Below are 24,246 nucleotides of genomic sequence, written 5' to 3' on the forward strand. Positions count from 1 at the left end.
TCCATTTTTTTTATTTCACTTAAAGTCATCAATAATATATAAAATATACCAATACACAAACAACTATGCCAGGGGGTATGTCACAATAAACAAGTACAGTCAGGAGGAAAGACAAACTGACCAACATATGTGCTTAGGAGTGTCATATATACGTATGTATGTAAACACATATTCATACATATATTCTACAAACCTTCTACAACATTAAATTGCCCAGAATTTTTGTTTGGAACAGACTGATATGTTTTTTGTGCCTTTTGGTGAGAGTAAGGTTTATAGGTTAGAAAATAATGCTTAAGTTCAATTAAATAAACATTAACGTCTGGCTTTTTTTAAAAATTTAAATTCATGGAAATGAAATTTAGCCAAGATAATTAAGAGATTGATAAGAAAAGGTTCAGAAAACATTTTACTTTGGACACCACCTAAACAAATGTGTAACAGATTCTGGAAGAAGATAACAAAAAGTGCAGTTCACAGTAATATCAGATTTGAACTTTTTAAGGTAGTCTTTGGCTAAATAAATCCTGTGAATGAATTTCAATGAAACTTACTTCACCTTGTTAGTGAGGAGAAAGTGGTTAGGTAAAAGCCAAGTATGTTTCCAGGACACAGCAGCTATAAAACAGTTCCATAATGGTACAACAGTAGGAACAGATGCCACCTCTCTCCAAAAGAGGGACCTGATTGACTTATTGTTAAGGGGAGACATATTTTGCCATCAGGAGTGTCCATGGGAGTCAGAGAAGAAGATGAAGAAGAGCTGAGTCTTGGCCTCTTTCTGAATAACATGCAAATCCCAGTTGAAATAGTACCAAAAACCTTTGTGTATTCTCTAGAGGAATTAGGAAGTTCACCAGATCATACAGTCAAATTGATTCAAAGTAATTTCCCTCTGGGATTATTAAAGTATTTCTGATTCTGATCTGATTCAAAGTGTTCTACCAAAGGAAAACCAGTTGATTGCATGGGCTCATTGACCCGAAGACTCCAGCAGAACCAAACTCATTGCAAACCGTCATCGGCCACACTTTTATTGGTTTGAGAAAACATTTACAGATGTTATTTGAGAATGATGATTCAAGTAAACTCGGGTTGCAACAAAGAGGGGAATAATCAGATTTATATACATTTAATCAGATAATTTACACACATTTATACCACCCCCCTCCCAAAGCCCCTGCAAGATGTTATGTTGCATCCATGTTGCTTCTCCGCTGAGGTTTTTGTAATCTCAGACTGTATCCTGCTAAGGATAAAGTGTGAAAGATGTGTTTTTTTTTATTCCCATTTTTATTACCATAATGATCCCTTTTCTTTTTTTCCCCTTAGTCCTTAGTGTAAGGGCAGCATGGTCTCGGGCATTGGTCCACCCATGTAAAATGTCTGCATTTTGTCTAGTTGGACGGCTGTAAGCGAAACGGACTTTCCCTTTGGGATTAATAAAATATTATTGGATTGAATTATCTGTCATGCCACAGATGCATTTACTTCACCTACAGAGTTGGGTAAATAGAGAAATGCTGGGGCAAAATTATTTTCCTAGCTGGACATACACAAAGTTTCATTAGAAACCAGTTTCTACAGCTTCTTTTTTTTTTTATTGCCAGAAAATAAATTTTTGCCTGCAAAACCGTTTTTTTTTTTTTATCAAATAGATAATGACACCGTACATTCCTTAAAAACAGCTTTTATAATTTGAAAAAAAAATGTGATGCACATTTCTCCTTTAAATAAACTTTCAGATTTTGTGATTTAGTTAAAGTAAGAGAAATATATCCTGAACCGTCTTCATTAACACACCAGTTAAAAAAAGGAAATTCAAATGGTGCTACAAACTCATTAAGTAGTATAGCTTACACAAAACACGGCAGACCTTTCTGCTTTTAGTATTTTGCAACTGATTCCATGACATTAAGTAACTCTTGTGGGAAACTAAACTATATGAATATTGCCACCATAAAATAACTATGAAGTAAGAGGCTCAAAAACATTTTTTATATATATTTCTGTCAGCTTAATTGATTTATTAAAGAAATGATTAACCTGTAAATCAATTACTAGAGTAGGAATTACTTAAAGCCCTGGAGTGAACAAATCTTTGCACAGTCAAATATTTTTTAGTTCATTAATTAATGGAATCACATACATTCATATTTACATGTATCAATCCTGAATGTATATCATTTTATATCTATGAACATTAGTCTTTCTGGTTTTGCTGATAATCAAAACTCTACCATGTGTGTGTAGGGTCCATTAGTGTCCAGCATAAGTACTTGTCTGTTACCATATGTCCCATGCTTCACGGTCACCTCCACTTCTTTCCCTGTTACATCAGCGGCAGCTTTCAATTCTTTCTCACACAGTGAGACAAATGAGCGGTAGAGCTGCAGCCCATCCTCTTTGCTTATGTTATTGTGGTACTGCATGGCTTTGCCTTTCGCTCTTCCACCCAGCGTGGCCTGAGGGACGATTAGCAGGCTTCCAGGAAGTTCCAACACCGAGGCCCGTTTTCCACAAGGCATCTCGCACAGCCGCAGGTTGAGCAGCGTGGACACTTGACCGATGAAAAAAAAAAACATAACATTTACACACAGAAATGTTTATATTTTAAAAGGGTTCAACGTACCCATCTTGGGCAAAATGTCCTCTGTAGCACCTTTGAAGAAACATATGTAGATCACCATTCCTCTGTCAATCTGATATTAAAGAAGAGTACAGATCTTAGCATTTAGAATAAAAAAGAAAAGACGCAATTTCAAAAAAATAAAAAGGAATCCTGGTTACTTTCTATAAACATGAAAATAATTTCAAATTCAATTTAATTGCAACATACACACATCCTATCAGGATATTATATTACTATTAACCCCACTAAGGTTATTCAAATAAATTAAACCATTTGTTTGTTTTCCAGAAAAAACAAAAGCAAACCTGTGGAAATAAGTTCAATATTCTGAGACTTAAAGTTGATTATCTGTATACCGCCCCAAGATGGCGCCACCAGATCACGTCAGCGCCCATATGTGGGGTCTGTGTCAATGGTCTGAGCTCCTGAAGCGGATCTACTGTGAGCTATGAGCCGCCAACTCAGCGGAGTTTGAATATCCAACTTCAAACTAACTACACCGCGGTAATAACGCGGTGGTTCTTCCAGATACAAACACTGCCTTGTGATAAATGGTGATACCTGGACGAACTGAGCTTCAGAGTGCTCATTCGCTTCCTGGACCTGCAGTCGGGCGTGTAAACACTGCTGTAGCACCGTCCGAGCCAGCGGTCCGCGGCTGTTTTCTGCCATTTTCCTGTTCCTTTCAATGGTCTGGTCCAGCAGCAGGCGACCATAGATAGACGACAGCTAAAACACATGCAATCCTTCTTCCTAAGTTTTTGTTTTCTTCTTCTTCTCTTTGTTAACTTCTTCTTCTTCGATCTATTGGCGGTTGGCAACAAACATTGAGTAGCATTACCGCCACCTAATGGTATGGAGTGTGGTTCGTGACGGACTACCTACTAATAAACATAATTTCTAATGAAAAAAAAATATCTACTAAATTAATCTTTTCCTTAATACATTCAAACTCTGTCCTCATATATCTTCTCTCGCTTATGGCATTCCAGTATAACATGTTCAATTGTTTCATATTTCCACAGTAGTGTGCTTTTCAATTTTGAAAAGTGTATAATTAAGTCCTGTATGCCCAAATCTTAACCTTTTTATCACTCTCCTTTCCGTTTTGTCTTCTGTATCTTCTGAATTTTATAAAACCATCTTCCTGTTTTTTCTTCATCCCACCTTTTTTGCCATTTTTCCATAAAATTTTCTTGAATAATACTCTTTCCCTCAGATTTACTTGTTTTAACTGTAAAACTAATAGGATTTTAAATTGCCCTCTTTGCCATTGTATCTGCCCTCTCGTTTTTCTTTGTTTACTGGCTAAAAAAAAAAAAAAAAAACCACCTCTTAAAAGCCACCTAATTTTAAGTAATATTACTTAAAGTTCTTTACGATGTACGATGTACCATTATGTTATGGTATGAAGATGTTATGGTCTCTGCACGGGCTTCACTCAACACTTGTTTCAAAGAATTGACCTCTGTCTGTGGTGGCGTGGAGAGACATACAAAAACACAAATGTAACGTCCGTCAGAGCAGGGGATCCAATAAAATCAATTACAGATTGAGCGGCATTAATCCGCAGATCATTAAATATTTATAGAGAGAGGGTTCTCAGACAGCATATAGATGTCCTTTATATTCAGTTATCTTTGAGCACTAGTTTAACCTCACCATCCATCACATACATCCACGACCTCATCCCTCCCCGCATTTGCAACATTTATTTCTTAAGGTATTAAGTAATTAATATCGGTGTGAAAACATTGATGTGTAGTAACGGCATTATAAAAAAACAACTGCATAGTCAGACGACAAATTATTTACTGTGTAATGGAAGAGTGATATAAAATGAGGAGGAACCCCTTGAGATGATGCACAGGTCCATATATATATATATATATATATATATATATATATATATATATATATATATATATATATATATATATATATATATATATATATATATATATATATATATATATATGTGTATATATGTGTGTGTGTGTGTGTGTGTGTGTGTGTGTGTGTGTGTGTGTGTGTGTGTGTGTGTGTGTGTGTGTGTGTGTGTGTGTGTGTGTATACAGAAATAAAACCAGTAGGACCATCAGAAACTGGCAGGGTGACGATAACTTAAAGATAAATTAGAAATTATTAGGGCAATGTGATTAAGCATTTATTATGTTGGGTTCAGTTAAACAGTTTGGAAAAATGTTTTTTTTTATTTCAATTTATTTATTTATTTCTGGGGTTGAGTCGTTTCCTGTTTCCTTGCTTTACTCCTTATCAGTCGGTGGCGGTAATGCCCTTTGAACTAGTTTACCAACTGCCATAAAACCTCACAAGAAAGAGATGGCAACGTATCAGTAACCACACTCCATACCAGTCGGTGGCAGTAAGCGCACATTCAGGCGCAACAAGAAGAGAATGTTTACATTTTCCGCTTCCGGTGGCGCTCAGCCAGATCCGGGGAAAGGTTTACAAGTATTTAGTTGAGATCTACACTGACAAAGGAAATCTCGATTTCTTTAAAGTATTCATATCTTTTTTTTTTTGTTGTTCGTTAGTCTAGAATAGTTTTTGTTTCCAGCAGGAATGGATTCGTATAGAAAACACATCAAATCAGACTGCGACGCTTTGCTAAATCGGTTCCAACAAACCCAGTCGATCCGCTTCGAGGTTTTCTCTCAAATTTGGAAGGAAATGAAGTTTTCTCTGATCTTCAGGTAATTCTATGTCATATACTTAAATGTATGGTTTGATATTATCTAACGTTCACCTTTTAATGGATCCTGTTTGTATAAAAAACGTCTGCAAACTTATGCCTGTCGTCAAAACGTTATTTTTGATACGTTTAAGCTAAGTTGGTCGGAATTTAGCCATTCTCAAAATATGATTTTGATAAAAATTATTATTTTGGCAGAAAGCTGCCTTTGCCTTTTGTTTCTAGTAGTGAAGGGTCCAGTAACACCGATGCATCTGTGCATGCGTAAAGCCCATAGAGCAAAACGCTTCTTCTTTGTTAGATTGGCGGATTGCAAACAGCTTATATGTGCACACCGCCACCTACTGTACACGAGTGTGTACCTACTGTATTCTATTTTTTATTTTTGTTTTATGTAAAAATAAAAACAATACTTTATTAATAACCAAATTTTCCTCCGTATCTCCATCTGTCCCTACAATTCCTTTAATATTCCATTCTCTCAGTTTTTCCATAATTACTTTCCACATCCTCTCTCTTTCAGATACATATTTAATGCAATCCATCAAAACATGATCCACATTTTCTTTTCTTTCACAACCCTCACATATATCATTATTTATCTTCCCTGGTATAAACAGAGCAAAACACTGTGTAGTTTCAAGAAAGTCATGTGACCAATTCTGATTGAGTCACTAAACTGTGTTTAAAAACGTATCTGTCAACATGATGCATCTGCTAAAAAAATTGTCTCATCTTTTGCGGTTTATCAATAAATTTTGGAGCAGCCAAAAGGGAATAGGAAGGTTTCAACCATTAACTTTATTTAAATTTTCTAGCTGTGTCATATTTTCCTCTTTGTTATCTCTCAGCTTGTCTAATTTCAAATTGAATCTCAGTTTATTTACCGTTTTTACCGTAATTACTGCTTTAAAAATATGACTTAAAATCCTAGTCCACAATCATCCTCATTCATATTTTCACCTAGATTTTCACATATGTTTACATTATTTATTGGCTGAATCCGAATTTAAACATAGGTATGAAATAATATAACCCACAGTAACTGTAATTATATCATTGTACTAGGTCATCAAATCAATTAAGTTTAGTCTGTCCATTCAGCTGCCTGTAGTGTCTCTAAATGTCCAGCAGGTGTCAGTATTTGGCTTCATGATGCCTCATTAACCATCACTAGTTTCTATCATTGGTGGTACTTTATGATTTATGACTCTATGATTTTATTATTTTACAGCGGCACACCAAACCACAAAAAGCGGTTGCTCTTTCGCCTGGCCCTGAACGTTGCATACAGCTACTTCCTGCCGCCGTTTAGTTTCCAGATCCGTGTGGGTGGGCTCTACTTGCTTTACAGCTTTTACCATTGCCAGACTGGCCCCGCTTTTGAACGGGTAAGCACCGGCGTGCACATTCCTACTGTCAGGGTATCACCCGTTTAATGTTTCACATCTCTAACTGCAGATTTGTGTGGCTTTGAAGGACTTCGACGATATAAAGCATTTTGAGAAAGAAGCAGTGGACGCTCAGCACTTTGATGTTGTCTACGTCTTAAAACGGCTAATGAATTGTAAAGCTTTCCACTTCACTGCTATGCCAACTCATGTGAGCCCTGTTATCCAAATCTTTACTGGGGGTTTAAAGGGGTCCAATTTATAATTAGACATCCTGTGCAATTATTGCTCTGACTCTCTTTTTTTTTAAAATCTTTTTGGCTCTATTCAGCTTATATATAGAACAAAGAGGAGTATGGAGAAGTCAGCGTTGTGTGAGCAGTTCATAGAACGAGCATCTCGTCCACAGGAACTAATCCATACTCATCTACTCGAGGTGAGCTAAAAGTAACCAATCATTCATGTCTTCCAAAGACAAACTTTTATTGAATCCGTTTTGATGCTTTTGCAGGAAATGGCAAACGTTGATGAGCTGTACAAAAACATGAAGGCTTCCTGCACAGCTGAGATGTCAACACGAGAAAGTACCTCTGTTAACCTGATCCGACCTGAAATAGTCTCTCAGCTCTTCAGTACTGCGTTGGATTTCTACAACTGGCAACAAGAAAGGGTAAGACGTTTGCTTTAATACTTCTAAATATTCTATATACCTCTGAAATTCAGACTGATTACAGAATTGACAATTTTGACATTTATTCTTTTGATCTCTTTTGCAGATTACTATTACTTTTTAAAAAGTCTGTAAATATATACAAGTAGGCCTGTATATACATATAGTTACATGTTACATATATTTTTATTTTTAGTGTGGAAAGTTGTATTGCATTTGTTAGTCTTGTATTTTATTTCTTTAGATGATGAATGTGTGTAATATGTTATTTGTATACTTGGACCGTGTAATGAAGATAATTTAACCCTGGGATCATTAAAGTATTTCTGATTCTTATTAACTTTTTCTTGCTTATGACTTTCCACATCTTTTAACGTTTACTGTTTGTTTTTGGTTGCCGTTTGTCGTAAAAGGAGACGACTGATGAAGACAAAAACAGCCCAGAGAAGTTTTCGTCTCAACAGGAGGTATGTTTTCCCATTCCTCGTACGCTTTAATTTAATTGCCGGAAGAGCAACAATCTGCACATAAACAAGTAGCAGAACTCTGAGATTTTAAAACTCAATATATTGAGATATTTCACCTCACAGATCAGAGCAACGTTCTACTATATTAAAATGTAAATTGTTTTAGTTAAAAAATTTGACCAAGAAAGCTGAACTGTCTCAAAAGATAAAAGGTTTTATAATACTTTATGTGAATATAGACAAGCTAAATTTTAAGTGCTAAACCAAAGGAATCAGAAATGTATCTCCTTTCACTGTAAAGCTAAGGTTAGGATTATTACAGTTGTGCTGCTGACTGACTGCTTGGTGTCTTCAGTCTTCCAACAGAGCCAGGCTCCTGGCATCCATCAAATCAAAGGCTTTTGGAGAAGCATCAGAGGTGTGTAACACACAGCATTTTCTGGCCTTTAATATTTTGTTAAATACATGTTTTTTTGCCTTGACACTTTTATGCATAATTTTACCTGCATTTTGCTTGCTGTGTTTTTTCATATTTATGATGCCAAAGTCTAATACATCCTTCTTTTTAGACTTCAAAGTCACGCCGCCATCGTCCGGTTGAGAGGGATTTGACTGCTGAAGAGGGGGGATCCTTTTTAAGGCCCCGTAATCCCAGAGTAATTAAACCATCTCTCAGAAAAAGGACTACTGACCAACTCTACGTGACAGGTAAATTCTTTTACTGTCTTACAAAATATAATTAAAGGAAAAGTCCGGGCAGCAAGGAATAATCAATGGATCAACAGCTATGCCTAAAACTAATGTTTGTGGTGATTTAATGAACTTAACGTTAAATCACCCGAAAATAAAAATTATATTTTTCGTTGCGATCACGGAGCCCGGGAGCGGCCATTTTTACTCAAATATAGTAACACCTCACTCCTGACATCTTCCGGCAGTGACGTCACGGTGCGGTAAGCCTAGCGCCATTCTCCCCGCTTTACAAGCAAAATCAATGGGAACTACTAGACACATCTGCAATCAAAAACAATTATTGAAGATTTCCAGAGGACTTCACCACTGAATTTCACCAGAGCTATAGTTAAACTGACCATGTCCTTAGGCATGGCAGTTATCTGTTGGAATACATCTTTTAAAAGAGAAAAAAAAGATGAGTTCTTTCACCTTTCCAATTCCTGATCCTCCACGGACGGGTTCGTCGTTAGATTGCCAACTTGAAGAGGGAGGATTTGCCATCGAACTTTTGGCCAGAGGAAAAAACATGTAATTTGTAGTCAACATTTCGAAGAAGAATGTTTTCAAGATGACTTGGATAATAGCGGGTTGTGACAAACACCAGATACAGCAGTGGGACTTGATCAACAGCTGATACGGCAGTAGTGTTCTTTGACAAACATGGATGCCTTCAGTAAAGCACATTTAAATTAAAATTACTCTTAATTAAAAACACTTATCATTTATCGAACAGTATGTAATAATTTAATATTTAACGTACTTTCAGAAGTTTGAATTCTAAATATGAGCAGACTTTTCCTTTAAATGGGTTCAGTTTTGAATTCAGCTCTTTGTCCAACTTAGGACACTTACGGACTCCAAATAGGCCTCAACAGAAATTCCACCAAGTATACCAACTATAAGCACTGCAGTTTTGTCCCGCAAGAAGTTGTGAACAGTATAATCACTGTAACAATTGATCTGCCATATAGAAATGTTCGTTATAAAACTGTATTTCACAAAGACTTATCTGACTCATATGCATTAGTCTTCCTACATCAAGGTCTACAAGACCAGACTTTCCCTTCTTTGCTGTAAAATCCACACACACTGTTGAAAACTAAGCAATTATTTTTAGAGGCGTGCATTAGTGCATTAGCCACTATTGCAATTTACTCTGAGCTCAAAACAAAAAAAGGTTCACTAATCGTGTGTTCAGACCGAACGACATGTTCGTGGTGATTTGCGGTGAGCTCAAGGACAGTTCACCACTCTGCATTTTAGATGCACAGTCTTTGCAACCTGGACTGCATCATCAAATAGGAGGATCGTCAGCTATGTGAAGCTGACTCCCCATTTCTGTGGAAAAAACTCAAATAGATTGAATTTTTATTGCTTTTTAGTGCAGGTTTTTAAATTTAAAATTCATTTGTAAAAATTAAATAAAAAGATCATGTGTGCTGCTGTTATTTGAGAGATATTAAAGATTATTTTTTGTGTCAATCAGGCCAACTATCCCCCATTAGGCTCCCAATTTAATCCAAATTATCTAGCTTACTTTTTCAGTGCTACTTGAAAAACAGTTCTTCGTGCTGATTTGGTTTTTAAGATTATTTCTAATTTTGGCCGATGACGTCGCCATCCCAGCTAATGTCAGCGCTGCGCTTGTTCCTGATATAACGTTATTGCTTAACATTGCCTGTGATTCCTGTACTGGTAATTAATTAATATAACAGTGGGCATGTTTACCTTACTTAGTGGCTGGAATGATTGTTTAATATTTAGTCAATCACCAGCCTCCCATACCCTCTGCTTTTGAGCTGCTGATACTCCTGTCAAGGTCTCGCTGTCAGCATTTCACAATAAAAGCACAAGTGAAACTTAACATAACAGACAGCTGCAAAATGTTTTTCTATGAACAACTTTTCAAGTTGGGAAAAAGACTCAAATGTTCTGGATGAACTTTCATACATCCAGATGACCGGTTTGTCTGGATGACAGCCAGATTTTGCGGGACTTCCTTGTAAATCTACCCCCGCTGAAAGAACCAATTCTGGGAAGTGAGGGTGATGAGTTTAGGATGACGAATGGTCCCTCTAGGACTAAATTAGAACCTTTTTTTGTATTCCATTTTAAATGAAAAAAGCTTTTCCTACATTCAGTTCAGCTTGTTTCAACTTCAGTGATCACTGCATCTCTCCAGGCGGTGCTGATGTTTGACAACAGCCCAGCTCTATTTAGTAGCACAAGGTGAGGGAGGAGCAGTGAATGTTTCCGCCTCATGGGACTCGCCGCTGGCTGCTTCTCCGTGCGGCTTGTGTAGGAATTCAAGGTCAATCCACCGCACTCGTTGCTGACACCTTGTCCGGTCTGAATGAACCGTTTGAGTACCAAAAGCCCTTCACAGATTCTGAGTGTTTTTTTAGTAGTCTTTGAAATATTTTAGGATGGGAATAAAAAGTATCAACACAGACCAAATTCTCCTCGTCCACAATGGCATGTACACTGTGCCATTGCTAAAGCTATAGTATTCTTAGAGGTCATAACTCAAGCGATACAACTAAGATCCTTGAGCTGTGCATGTGGTAAGGACATGGTTATTCAAAGTTATATAAATGCAAACTATGAAGGACTGTCTTTTGTAAAGGAACAGGAGACATTGAGGGTTAAGGCCCCTGCCCAAAAATGCAAAAAATAGTTTAAGTCCAGTAACAGGGTTCCTACAGCATAAGGCAAGTTAAATTCAAGACTTTTTAAGACTTTTTAAAGCCACCTGAAATAAAAATTTAAGACCAAATTCACAAGAAACACAAGAAAAACCTGCTTGCGACAACTTAACCCAAAGGTTTATCTTAACATAAACCATTGCACTAATGTTTCAAATTTTGAAAAGCTTCCCATACAGGAAGAAAGCTAAAAACACACAAATGACGGATATATTTTAACAATTATTTAACTGAATTCACAAACTTTGTTTTAGCAGGGAACAAAACAAATCAGTTTTAAAGCCACAACATAACCAGTGCTAAGTCTTTTTTGCAGCTATTTTTCTTTGTATTGTTTTCTTAGCATGTTTGATTTGGTGATAAGTGGAGGCGTTGCAGAGACAAGGGTGGAACAAAACTGAGAAATAGCGGCTGTTTCTGGATAACTCGACTTTGACGCTTTGTGTTTCGTGCTTCGCATGTGCGACTCCACTGCCTTAATTCCCATCGTTTTGAGCTTGAATGACTTCTTGCACAAAATAGACTGTGCCTCATGTAAGTTCCCTGGTACTGGTTTTAGACATGGAGAAAACTCTTGACTGGAGCCAATTTTCGTTACATTTACACTTGCTCATATTTTCCAGACAAAAAGTAAATGGTGCATCTCCCAAATGTCCCGGCCGCAACAACGCTTTTATTGGTTCCGCTGTCGGGACGGAACCAATAATGGCGAGCCGTTATTTTATTTTTTTTTTAAATATTAAAAAATGTTTTATTTAGATAACAAAAATAATGCCATTTATGATGTTTTAAAAAATAAGACCTAGGAAAGACTAATTTAAGACATTTTAATACCAATTAAGGCCTTATTTTTATTTTGAAGAATTCAATGCCTTTTAAGACTTAAGGACCTGCGGGAACCCTGAGTAAGACTCATAAGAACTTATGTGATTAAAAGTAAAAAAAAACAGCTTAATGTGACAATATTGAATACTTTCATGACTGAATATTTCATAGCCATCAACTTTCATTTATCAGGGTGGATATTGAAAAGAAAGGACCCTTGATAACTGATCAAAATGTTCTTTTATCCTCTTTGGCTTTTTTCCCCAAGGTGATCTCGCTAGAGAAGTTCAAAGGCCAACTTTCATAAACCAGCTTTGTTCCCTGGACCCCTCCTTTGAAGGTGATTCATCATAATGTTCATGTCCTAAACTTTATTATGTTTATACTGTCTGAATTATTTCTCCTTACTTGTACTTTTTTTTTGTTACAGAAAAACAGAAAAACGACAAAAAAATCAAGTGAACACTTCAAAGTCTTACCAAAGTTTTATTGTTTTGAAAGTTCAGTTATGCTGAATAAATTTTTTGTACATGAAATGGTCAGGATGCTTTTCTTTTATCTCTATTTGGTAGTTAATGTTGTTTACAATCATCTTAACCATTTATCTTTACATTTTCCCACAAAATAAACTTTTTAACAAAGCTTTCTAACAGTCATGTACAACCGTAAAGTAACATTCTTGCATAACTAAATAGAAAGAGTAGCGTGGGGTTAAGGGTCTTGCTCAGGGACCCAGAGTGGTAGTCTGTGGGAGTGGGGCTTGAACTCAGAATCTGGGTCCCAAGCTTTAAGCCCTAACCACTAGGCTGCCACTCCCCCACATCAGATTTATCACTAGTGATTGGTCGAACAACACAGATGCGTCGTTGTGTGGTCTTCATTAAAGTCTCAGTCTACACAATGCCATGTAAATATGAAATTAAAGTTTATTTCATATTTACTCTTAGTTTATTTACTGTTTTTGGTGTACTTATTGTTTTCAAATTATAATTTAAAAACCTAGTCCTCAATCATCCTCATTTTCAATTTCCCCTCAATTTTTATGTACCGTAATGATATATGTTGACATTATTTATTGGCAAATCTAAAACTATCAAAGATATTTTCAAATTAAACATAGATTTGAAATAATATAACCTACAATAACTTAAATTCTATCATTGCACTAGGTCATTAAATAGATTCAGTTTAGTCTGTCCAATAAGCTGCCTGTAATGTCTTTAAATGTCCAGCAGGTGTCAGTATTGTGAGACAGTGTCAACCCAGCATCAATACAGGTTTGCATCGATTGCATTGATTCCTCATTAACCCATCACTATTTATCACTATACTAAATCAAAACTGCCCGTTTGTTGACCACTTCAGGTTCAAAAGGGTTTACTGAATTCGATTTTTGCTATTGGCTCAGCCTGGGTCAGATGTCAGCAGCTCTACCCTAAGCAGCAGGGGTTCACTTAGGGACGGACCAATTAAATGATTTTGATATGAATGAAAATCCGTTATTTTCAATTTTAAAGGTAAATGCAATAAACTAGATGAAAACATTAAGTACTTAGAGATTTACCTGTGTTAACCCCTATTCTCTGAATAGTTCTCAAAAAAACAAATCCCAAACAAAAATTGTTTTATTTTATCCAGTTAGGGTGTTTAGTGTACAACGTAGACTCATGATCACAATCATTAAACCCATATTAACAATCATATTAAACCCCAAACCTAAAAGGATTGCATTCCTCAATAAACTCCTTTTAGGAAAATAGAATAATGTATGTTCCTCTTCTAATTTTAGAACTTTTGAATGGATACTGTAAGCAACATAGAGCATAAATTAAATTCTATTTTCATTTAAACATGTTAAACATATCAAGAGATGGTTTTATCTTGCTAACAAAGGGAATAACTATCTGAAGAAAAACACATCTTTGTGAGTGAAAAAAATTATAGCTTTAAAACATTACCTGTCAGGAGAAATCACTGAACTGTTTTGTGTGCAATAAAACCTAAGGTCCTAATGAGGTCCTTTAATGTTTTTGACTTGGTTAGCTTTGTTAGAATAAGACCTTCCTTAAGGTTGTGTTCCGCAGAAAAAAGTCCAACCTGAAACAATCCAGTGCACTGCTCAAAAAGCACTCTGCCACCACCTTATCGCTTGTTCCCATTTCCACCCAACTGGAACAAAGGAGAACAAATCTGAGAACATTTCCTCCAGTGGGATCTACTTTGGAGTCCAGAGCCGGTTGGGAATGAAAAGACGGTTGAAGGATGCTGCTAGTATCCATCGTCGTATTCTCCATCACAACCATAACCTGGAGGGTGAAAGAGGATTTTTTCTTACTTATCGAGTCTATTTGCACATATGAGGTTAGACCTGACATAAGGACAGTGTTAGACATGCAGTGCCTTTTTTTTCTGGAGGAGCCTGTAGAAACTGGAGAGCAAATATTCCATTCAATTAAATATAAATGTATGAGCTGGCTTTATAAATGCGGTAGGCCAGACAGGCAGTAAGAGCAACTGCTGGGCATCAACCTGGGAATTGTTTGTGACTGAAGAAACTTCTTGTCTTGAAGAGGAAGAGGCATATTAGAAGCACGGTGCAACAACTTCCAGGGTGAGAATCTTTAAGATGAGAGCCAAAAGAAGAACAGTGAGCTGAAGGTATATGACGGTGATAAGGAGAACGTTGTCCGTTCTTCAGACAAAAAGTGATGGCAGACTTATTTATTTATATATTTTTTTCAAATTAGTTAGATAATCTAATTTCAAAAGTGAAAATTTGGAACACGCAACCATCTTGGCTTCAGGTTTATGGAAGATCATGGGTGAGATCAAGTTTGTGCTCAGAATAAATACTGGGTGTTCAGCTCCCTCCAGCCAAAGCTTCCATTCCTTAAGTCCCTATGTTTTAGCTAAGAGCTCATCATTGATAACTTTTTACTTATTGTTGGTGTGAAAAAGACGTGCTCCTTCTCGCACCACTGTATACCGTCACGATGTCACGATGATGTCAATCTATGATTAAAGTTTGCATATTATGTTAAATTTCTATTATAAGCATTTTGTAACCGTCATACATGTCCTAAATCCTAGGTTCACAAATGAAAAAAACATTTCAAGTCTGTCACCTGCTTTTCTACACCTCTTAGCTAAGGCCTGCATGCCCTTTATGATATCATAAGGGAAAATAATCAGTCCCCTAGCTATCTGAGCCCACTTTCTAGCAGGCGCCATCTTTCTATTCAGATACAGAGCATCCAAAGAGACATTGCTTACCTAAGAGCTAAGGTGCTCTGTTAATTTCTGCATCAACCGGGTCAGACTGGAGGATTTTTTTCAGGCCAGGACATGACTGACTGACACTGATTTCTTAGGTAGTAAAATAAAATAGGGCTGGGATCTGTTTTGCTTTCTGAAACATTAAACAAGCTTTTATCAACCAAAAAGTAAGTTTTTCCTTATGTGTTTGAGTTTAAATTTATTTTTGAAACACACTCAAACCAAGCAAAGGAACAGACTAGATGTAGAGAACAGCGTGGGATCGGTGGTTTTTCTCACAGCTAACGGAGCTCATGAAAGCGGCACAGGTGTTTTGATGAAAACCCAAGTAATACAAATTAAGTTAGTCCGACTATAATTTTTGTTCTGCATTTTGTTCCCAATTCTTTAAGTTTAAATGTGATTATAAGGGAGTTACGTAGAGGAGCTGCTGTCCTGAGCTGAATAAATCTGGTATTTTCTGCATTTGGCCATGTCCTCCTCCAGCACCTTTCTGTATTTGGCTCTCTGCCTCTTTGCACCGCCTTTTCTCTTCCTTTTATCACATTCGTAGACCGAGTCCATTACTTCTTATCCTCACTCGCACCGCTTGCTAGCTACACACACCACAGCAGCCACTGTTCTGCCAGATCGGCATACCCCCGTCTGACCAAGTCAATACACATGCACAAGACATTAGATTTGCATTTATCCCTTTAGTTTTGTATGGAAAATAGACTTTAAATTACCTTGACGGGCATGTATCCCTTTAATCGCATACAAATTAAAAATTAAAGGTCAGATCAACATAGGCTGCAAAAAAAACAGCCAAAAGTAAGCAATTAGTTTTTTGTACACGACTAAAGGGATAGATGCCCATTGAGGTGGTTTAAAGTGTATTTCTCGTACAAAATTAAAAGGATAAATTAAAGGGATAAACTAAAGAGATAAAACGGGTATCGACTATGAGTATTTTGGTCTGCACCAGACAAACGTCAGACAGGGCGGGTTTTAATTGAAATAAACCAATTGTCTTTCCCGCCTCACATGCTACTGGCCAAAGTGGCCTGGCCTGCCTCTCTGACAGGAGCATCACAGCTGCACTGGAAGACTTTACAAAAAAAAAAAAAAAAAAGAGCGAGACAGAGAGAGATAGACATATGCCAGCAGGCTAATCCCAGGCCGGCGCCTTGGCAATACTCCCGGTTCTCCCTATGGTCAGCCCAGGTATGGCATCAACAAGACAAAAGTCTTTATAACAGCCTTCAGCTGAGTCCCTACAGACTCAGCTGATGGTAACCTACCTGCAAAACTTTCGAAGGTTTTGAGTGTGTGTGCTGAGCATTTGAAAGACAATTGCCGACACAACATTAGTGCTAACAAATCAGGCTTCATTTAAGAGAGGATTGATACTCTTAGTTACAAGGCTTTAAAGAGCTGGGAGTAACATTGTTGTGTTGAGCTGCTTAGCCTGACAGCCTGTAAACATGTTAGCACTTCAGCTAACGTTTGTGTCCTTGGCTGTCTCCCTAATCTGAGAGGAATTTTCTTGCACAAATTGCAAAAACATGCTCTGGGTGCCTAATTTTTTTATACAATGTTTTTATTTCAAATGTATCATAATGTGAGAAGTTTGATATGAAGTGAAACTGAATGTCAGAGGAATTCTGATGCAGTCTGACCATCTGTTTTACCATTGTGTTGTAAATAAAGTAATGTTTGCAAGTTTGAGGCCACATTCTGCGTATGCGTGCTTTATAAACTACACCCCTCGACATTCAGCTGAATACAACGCACTACTCATTTAATGTTTGAGAATTTTGGTTTGGTTCCATTTGCCTTGAAATGACAGTTTTAGTGGAACGGTTAAATATAAATAAATGTTAAAATAAGAGAGAAGATGTTTGCATGTCACAACTGACCGTCACCACCAAGCAGCTCCATAGCACTAACACAGGGCTCCTCTTCATCCTCCTCTTCTTCAACATCGTCATAGATCACGGGGCCATGTTCCACAACAACTTCGCTGGGATGGGCTACTTCGGTCACTGTTGGGGAGCTGGTGGCTTCAGTCTGAGGAAATATAGAATTAACAATGTTTATGTGCAGGGAAGCTAATTGTGTTACTATTTTTAATTAAGGTTTGTAGCACACCATTAGGGTGATTTTTAAGAATAGACCGAAAAACTGCACCTCCCAGCATTTATTGCAAGTCTGACATTACAGCATGAGGACAGAACATTTCAGGTTTATTTAAAATGGAAAATTCTGACCCTCACTACCCCAAGATACAATTCAAAGATGTGCTCTATCAGCAACATTAGAAAGATGGAATGTCATGAAAAGACTTTTTTAATTATCGTCAAAAAATAAAACTTGTGTATAACATCTAATGACCCCTCCCCCCTGTCCTCAATTTTACAAGGACCCCGACACACTGGGCTGTTCAGCCATTCTTCATGGACATTTTTAACACCTGAGAGGAGACATGCCATGTGCCAGCCTGCGCCAAGACATTCACCATCATCCCTGACTTGGAAAAAAAAAAACAAGGACAACAGATTACCCCTAAGATCATTTGCCCAAACCTCTACTACATACTGCAGTTTCTGGACTTCCCAGGATCCTTTACCATGATCATATTAATGGATTAAAGATCTGCGTTCTGCAGCAGCAGCAGCATCATCACCACAGTCCTGTTGCAGGACAAGCTCTCCGTACTGAACATGCCCCACTTCACCTGCAGGTGGATTTCAGACTTCCTGATGGACAAGAAGCAGCTGGGAAAATGGATCTCTGAGTCCAGGAGCACAAGAACTGGTCCCTGTTCTGCTGCTGTTGGCACACCAATCCATTGGAGCAACACTATGAGACTACATGGCACCAGACACCATCACTGAACAAGGAAACTTCACACTAGACTTCAAGCAACAGAAATCTGTGCCTCTCTGGTCTTCCTCAAGACTCTGGGACCTCGATCTCCAAATAAATTCTGTTTACTCTCAAAGGTCACTGCATGTAAATATTCTACTATGACAGTATGACTTTCCAGAATATCTGTCAAAGAAAATTGTACTTGTCAGCAGTTAAATTTTTTTTTTTTAGAGGAACCTGTATTATTTGTAAAAACAGAAGGCAAACTGTCAATGATGGATCATTCTGTAACCGTGTCTTATTGCAAAACATATTTATCTTAACTCAAAGCATTTTATTTTTTAGAGTGTCCATCATTGTTGTACCGTAATATCAAGAAAAAAATATGGAAAACCTTTTCTACTGAAGAAGAAGGGGAAGGTAAAAGGGATTCACTGTCACTGCAGTTTTTCAGCATAGGTAAAGGAGTTTTTTCCCCCTCACCAACAGGGCTGGGCTTTTTCACTCCACATAATGGGACAAATTGAGCTACACAATCAATCTGGCTCATTCCAGGTGAACAAAGACCCATATTCTGGCAAAAGCTCTGTTGAGGAAATGGGATTGTCCGATCATCAAAATGTGTTCTAGTCCTTCAATTTGTTGTAGGGAAATGGTTTAATAACGAGCTGCCTTGCTAAAGTAAAGCTGAAGAGTAAAAGAACAGTAAACTCACCTTCTCAACAGCCAGTTTCTTGTTGGGCTGTTTGGAAATGAATGGCTGCAATCTGTAACAAAAGCAAATATTTGTTTGCGTTTCTTTAGAACTGCTCATCCAGCTACCTCTCCCTTTATTCTACATTACAGTTGTGTGCACTGACTTCCCACTGTAACACTTAAGACTGAATGAGGATGCCGTGGGTCTAGCTGGTCAGCGTCTCCCATTTTCCGACACTTGGGGCCATGAGTATTGCTCTATGGACTGTAAATCAGCATATTAGACAGTCATTATGGGCAGGAAATCTTTCTGATCACTCTAATTCACCCATTAATAATGTCCTCTTGTAATGCCAGTTCATCTATTCTGCTGCATTATGTACAAGTGGAACAATGGTATCGTATTGTTTAGATTAATCAGTCTGACTGGCTCAGATCATCTCAGGTAAACATCACCCGGATGATCAAGGGGAAGACAAATGTCAATATTCTAAATATTTACAAGATGCCGATGTAAGATTCAAGTCTGCTTATAAGTCTCCTCATATTCTTTAGACAAGCCCTTATGTATAGTTATACTCAGCAGCACAACCATAAATAACTTTGAGGATTATTATACTTTAGACGTCATTCTCTTTAATGTTAACCTGTAGCATAACAATTCTTTACCAAAACCATTTCACACACTAGCTACGTTTACATGGACACAACTAATCGGATTGAAGGCCTGATCAGATCAAAAATGTTTCATGTAAACATGTCAGACTGAAGATTCTAATCCGATTCGGTCCGATCGGATCTAAATTTAATTCCGAATGAGAGAGGTGGTTTTTGCCGATCGCCATTCTGATTGGCGTCCATGTAAACACCCATTCGGATCTTAAGAGTAAAATAATCTTCACTGCGCATGTGTGTGACGTCAGCGTGACGTTTTTCCGCCTTGTCAACAACAGGAAACCACCGGTCGCTCTCGCTCTCGCTGTGAACAACATGGCGGGAGGAGTCTAGGAACGCCGACTTATACACTCAAGTTCATTTAAAGCTGCAGGAAGCAGGAATTTATCCTCTTCCTCTTTTCTCTCTCCACAGCCCACTCGCTCTCCCACGCCGGTTCAATCGCTCATTCTCTACATTTTCTCTCGTACATTTCGCTGCCAAGCGCTTTTTTCCTCCTCTCTCCTTTTTTCTTTCCGCTCGCTCCGAGCGCATCGTTTGTCAGGCCTCCCAAAAACCAGACGCAGACAGAACTGCCAAGTTTGGCAGGAAGTTCTGCGCATGCTTAAAAGATTTAATCTGATCCAACGCTTGTTATACACACGTCATGATCGGATCATTTCATTTAGTGTCCATGTAAACGGAGATTTTGAATTTCCGATCAACCAAGGTTTGGATCGGATCGGGGAAATTTTGCGCATGTAAACGTAGCTACTGAATCAACACACTCATAATTAAAACAGGCAAGTTTGCCAATTATAAAACCCCATTCAATTCTGAGAGGATTTTAACCCCAAGCTCTAACGTCATAACCTGACAACAGCCAGATGCATGTCTCGCTCCGCCCAGCTCCACTCACATACATCTGGGAACCCGCCATAGGAATTGCCTTTACTGAAGGCTGGGCCTTATCAAAACTCCTTGCATATGATTGGATAAGCCACTTGTCTGTCATCTTTATTGACGTGCTATTTAAACCACTCACACCGAAGCTAACCCGTGACGCTGTGAGAGGAGGAGCCATTTGGTAGATCAAGCTCTTGCCAAATCCGGTCGGGAGAAGGGCGAAAACATCGTTTCCACCAACAAAAGCCTTCAAAGCCGTTCTCTGATGTTCTTTTGATGAAACAATATCAGATAGATTGGACAACACAGAAGAAATAGCAGCATCAATGCTAACGCTTGCTTCCTCAATGCGAGCCGCCATTGTTGTTGGAATCTCACGGTCGCTTCTCCACTCCAGGACACACCCACCCTGCGTCCTGATTGGACAGACCATAAATTCGGTTGGGGAAATCACTTTCAATGAGCGGGTTCCCAGATGTATGTGAGTGGAGCTGGGCGGAGCGAGACATGCATCTGGCTGTTGTCAGGTTACTAACGTCAGGGCTCCAACATGGTGGTGATGCAGGGATTGAGGATGTGAACGATGCACTGACCACTCAGTCCTAGATGTGGCCTTTAAGGTTTGAGTTGCAGCCTGTAGACCTTCGCTGCATGTCGTCCCTCTTTCTACAATCCCATTTCCTGTGTCTACCGTCCAACCAAAAAAAAAAAAACATTGATTACCACATCCTACCGTTTTCCAAGAGTGCTTAGTGGCGTGCTAAGGCTCAGTGGGGTTCGGGTGGGAGCAGGCCTTCGGTTGGAGCCAGCTGTTCTGGTGGCTGACTGCTTCAGCTTTGGTGACTCTGCCTCACTAGCTTGGCTGGGGCTAGGCTTTACATTAAGGTCCTTTAACACATCATAGTTGATCTTGGTTGATATTTTCTTCTGCTCCAACATCTTTTCAATGGCCTCATCAGCTGTTTTGGCTCTAATGGTGGTGTTCCTTCTAGATTGACTTCTTGGCTGTTTTAAACATAGAGGATGTACACAATGAAGTAAAACGTCACATCGTGTGAAACGTTATAACAATTAATCAATACTAATGAAAAAAACTTGTCTAAAAGACGTGTAAAGTTAAACAAATAGCAGATATGTGGAAATTAAACATTTTCCCATTTTGATATGTAATATCCACAAACATGTATATATCTTAGAAAGTTTTAAACTTTAAAACAATAATTAATGGTTTTTAGAAGCGTTTACAAACAAAAATATCTTATGGTCCTGTTTTTTTTTTTTTTTCCACTAATCTCGTCTATAGTATTTATCACAAAAAAAAACTAGTGCAACAGACTAGATTAATTCAGTTTCCGTTGTTTTTTTTACAAAAGGTTTGACCTTTAATTTCAAATTTATCCTATTTTTTTTTGCCACTTTGGGACTTTGAATGTTAAATGAAATATAAAAATATAAGAGCAATATTTTTAAATATGTCAAGCATTCATGCCATCCATCTTTTTTTTAATCTTTGGAGCAAAGGCTCCTGTATGCAAGAGCATACAGGTAGCATGTACATTTGGGTAGCAACATCAGAGCAAGGGACTTGGAAAAAAAGTCAACAAGCACTAAAACTAGTTTCTTTGAGACTCTGGAAATTATTGAGTAGAAAAGAATTGTTCATAAAATGAAAGACGATCATCATCACTAGGTAATAAAGCAATGTCTGGATGCTTCTTCAGACTAGAGGTAATACTAACTGCTAAAGGAAGTCATTTCTGCCCACGGCTCTCAGTATCCAGAGCAACTCTTTGAAAATCCGCTACACTATAATACTGGGTTAGTTATGCTGCTATAGGCTTAGACTTCTGGAGGACATGGGGACCCCTTTTACATCATTCTGCTTTATTCAGAATCAAAAGGACGTGTTCTTTGTTTGGCATATCCTTTTACTGAGAGCCTTCGGGATTTATCCCGTTAAAGTGTTTATCAAAATGAGACCTCATTTCTAAAGTACTTTAAACTATTGCATATTTTATCACCATCTTTGTCGCGATGGTTACCTTAAATCAGCAGGCACAATTAAAAGTGTCCTAAAGTGTAAGGATAATTCGTTTGAAGTCATGCAGACCTGTCTTTCAAACTAGAAGACCATAGTGAGCATTTGGGTTTTTGAGATTTGAAAAGAATGTCAAATTTTAAAATGAATCTGAGATTATGTAAAACCAATCACTTTTTCTTGTTTTTTTTCTTCGTCACATTTTCAACCGATCACCTAGTTGTATTTTTCAAAACGCAAACAAGATTTTCCGGTTGACTGCCTTTACCTTTTTTTCTTTATAGATCCCAAGTTCCTTTTCTTTTTGTATCTTGGCTTCTTTTTCTGCAAACAAGAAAAAGATTAAGCATGAAAACCTTTAAACCAGGAATGGCCGACCAGTTCGGCACCAGGAGCCAGAATAAATCTCAGCAGAAGTTCAAAGGGCTGCACAAAAAATAACATATTTATATCAGTTTGTCCTCTTCCTAAACTGCATAAACAGCTTCAGCCACAAAATGTTCTCATGGTAATGAGGTAAGGCAGTTCCTCCATTCTTGATCTCTGACCAATCTTTTTAAGGACGGTGTGCTCTTGTTATTCGAGAACCTGGTGAATCATAAAATCTTTCGTTCACATCATTTCAGATATCAGAAGGTGCCTGTCTTTATTTGGAAAAATGTTCCTTCCTTTCCGTTGCTTGGCCAAGTGACTGGATAAGATGAGAGGCTGGAGGAGGATTTAAATGGAAGAGGAGTGAGCAGATTGTATCAGGATATCCAGATAATCACTTAGCCATACTAGGAAAGCATAGGAGGAGGAATCAGGATTTGTATTGTCGGACATCTCCTGGCAACATGCAGTTAAGAGGATACATTCAATTTTGATAAACATAAGACAGTTTGCTCCAGTTAAGGCTTCATCTGTCTAAAAGCAGGCTTGCCAGAATTTATCCAAATCTCGATCATACTTGCTCCCGATTTTTTCAGGCTCCAGCTACCCTTCATGTAATGGCAGACTTGAAACTTGACAAGTTGAAACACACATGACAGAGATTCTATATGGTCTGGCAGCCATTTCTTAATTATTTTAACTCACAATTCCCTATTGGGAAGACTGGTACATAAGTGCTTCACAGGCTCTGTAACGTTGTATGGAAATTTGCTCTGTCAGTGCTCATGATTTAAAATAACAAAACAGGCCCAAATTCAGTAATAACCTTGAGGCGAGGTTCAATATCTATAAACCAAGATAGTTTGGGGGCATGAATAGCAGAAGATTTAAACAAAAGGAAAGCAAGCAGGTGTAATCTGAGTGTACAAGAAAGTGTTTTCCTACCATTCAAAGGCTATTAATAAATTATCAATTCTGTATTAAATAGTGTTTCAAAAAGTGTTTCAACACAGTTGTTTCTTTGCAAGTTCTTAGATTAATAGTTATTAATTCATCTAGATTTTTATAACACTAAATAAATTATATCCATTTTTAATTTGTGTCACTGTGTGTATTCTCATAAAGATTTGTCCTTATATAACCTGCTGGATATAGTGAGTTCACCTTTCAATGGAACCATCTAAATTCTCCAAAATATGATCCATTACCAGGACTTTCTTCCTGTATCTTCCAGAAGAAATTCAACCTCCGTTGAGTGTGTGTGATTTATTTTAAGAATAATCATGACTTTCACATAAGATGTGAAAACC

The 24,246-nt window shown here is 37.8% G+C and overlaps 3 protein-coding genes across 3 annotated transcripts in view; 1 reads left to right on the plus strand and 2 right to left on the minus strand.

The window, feature by feature from the left end:
- Positions 1-1,195: 1,195 nt before the first annotated feature.
- On the minus strand, positions 1,196-3,439 carry dtd2 (D-aminoacyl-tRNA deacylase 2). The gene is made up of 3 exons (XM_038274190.1): positions 3,194-3,439; positions 2,633-2,702; positions 1,196-2,560 (listed from the first exon to the last, which is right to left on the minus strand). Exons 1-3 carry the CDS (start codon positions 3,302-3,304, stop codon positions 2,229-2,231), a joined length of 513 nt encoding a protein of 170 aa, XP_038130118.1. The 5' UTR covers positions 3,305-3,439; the 3' UTR covers positions 1,196-2,228.
- Positions 3,440-5,084: 1,645 nt separating this feature from the next.
- LOC119776030 (snRNA-activating protein complex subunit 1-like) lies at positions 5,085-12,683 on the plus strand. Its single transcript, XM_038274241.1, has 10 exons — positions 5,085-5,349; positions 6,583-6,739; positions 6,810-6,950; positions 7,071-7,175; positions 7,251-7,409; positions 7,823-7,876; positions 8,232-8,294; positions 8,446-8,584; positions 12,410-12,481; positions 12,572-12,683. Exons 1-10 carry the CDS (start codon positions 5,219-5,221, stop codon positions 12,601-12,603), a joined length of 1,053 nt encoding a protein of 350 aa, XP_038130169.1. The 5' UTR covers positions 5,085-5,218; the 3' UTR covers positions 12,604-12,683.
- Positions 12,608-24,246, minus strand: part of LOC119776007 (transcription factor IIIB 90 kDa subunit-like) — a 79,812-nt gene continuing 68,173 nt past the window's right edge. The window contains exons 15-19 of the mRNA XM_038274201.1: positions 22,833-22,888; positions 21,260-21,531; positions 18,986-19,037; positions 17,319-17,469; positions 12,608-14,447 (exon numbers count right to left, since the gene is read on the minus strand). Coding sequence (XP_038130129.1) covers positions 14,410-14,447; positions 17,319-17,469; positions 18,986-19,037; positions 21,260-21,531; positions 22,833-22,888 — 569 coding nt within the window. The 3' untranslated portion in view covers positions 12,608-14,409. The remainder of the gene's footprint in view (positions 14,448-17,318; positions 17,470-18,985; positions 19,038-21,259; positions 21,532-22,832; positions 22,889-24,246) is intronic.

Source organism: Cyprinodon tularosa, unplaced genomic scaffold (assembly GCF_016077235.1).
Source record: "Cyprinodon tularosa strain WSP-4 unplaced genomic scaffold, ASM1607723v1 ctg120, whole genome shotgun sequence".
Taxonomy (NCBI): Eukaryota; Metazoa; Chordata; class Actinopteri; order Cyprinodontiformes; family Cyprinodontidae; genus Cyprinodon; species Cyprinodon tularosa.

Bases quoted from the DNA above. Each gene is read 5' to 3' on its own strand.
- dtd2 (XM_038274190.1), bottom strand. From the start codon at position 3,304: ATGGCAGAAAACAGCCGCGGACCGCTGGCTCGGACGGTGCTACAGCAG. The intron at 2,703-3,193 runs GTATCACCATTT...CTTTAATATCAG, and splicing joins CTGAAGCTCAGTTCGTCCAG to ATTGACAGAGGAATGGTGAT. The intron at 2,561-2,632 runs GTACGTTGAACC...TCATCGGTCAAG, and splicing joins GGACATTTTGCCCAAGATGG to TGTCCACGCTGCTCAACCTG.
- LOC119776030 (XM_038274241.1), top strand. From the start codon at position 5,219: ATGGATTCGTATAGAAAACACATCAAATCAGACTGCGACGCTTTGCTA. The intron at 6,740-6,809 runs GTAAGCACCGGC...CTCTAACTGCAG, and splicing joins CTGGCCCCGCTTTTGAACGG to ATTTGTGTGGCTTTGAAGGA. The intron at 6,951-7,070 runs GTGAGCCCTGTT...GGCTCTATTCAG, and splicing joins TCACTGCTATGCCAACTCAT to CTTATATATAGAACAAAGAG.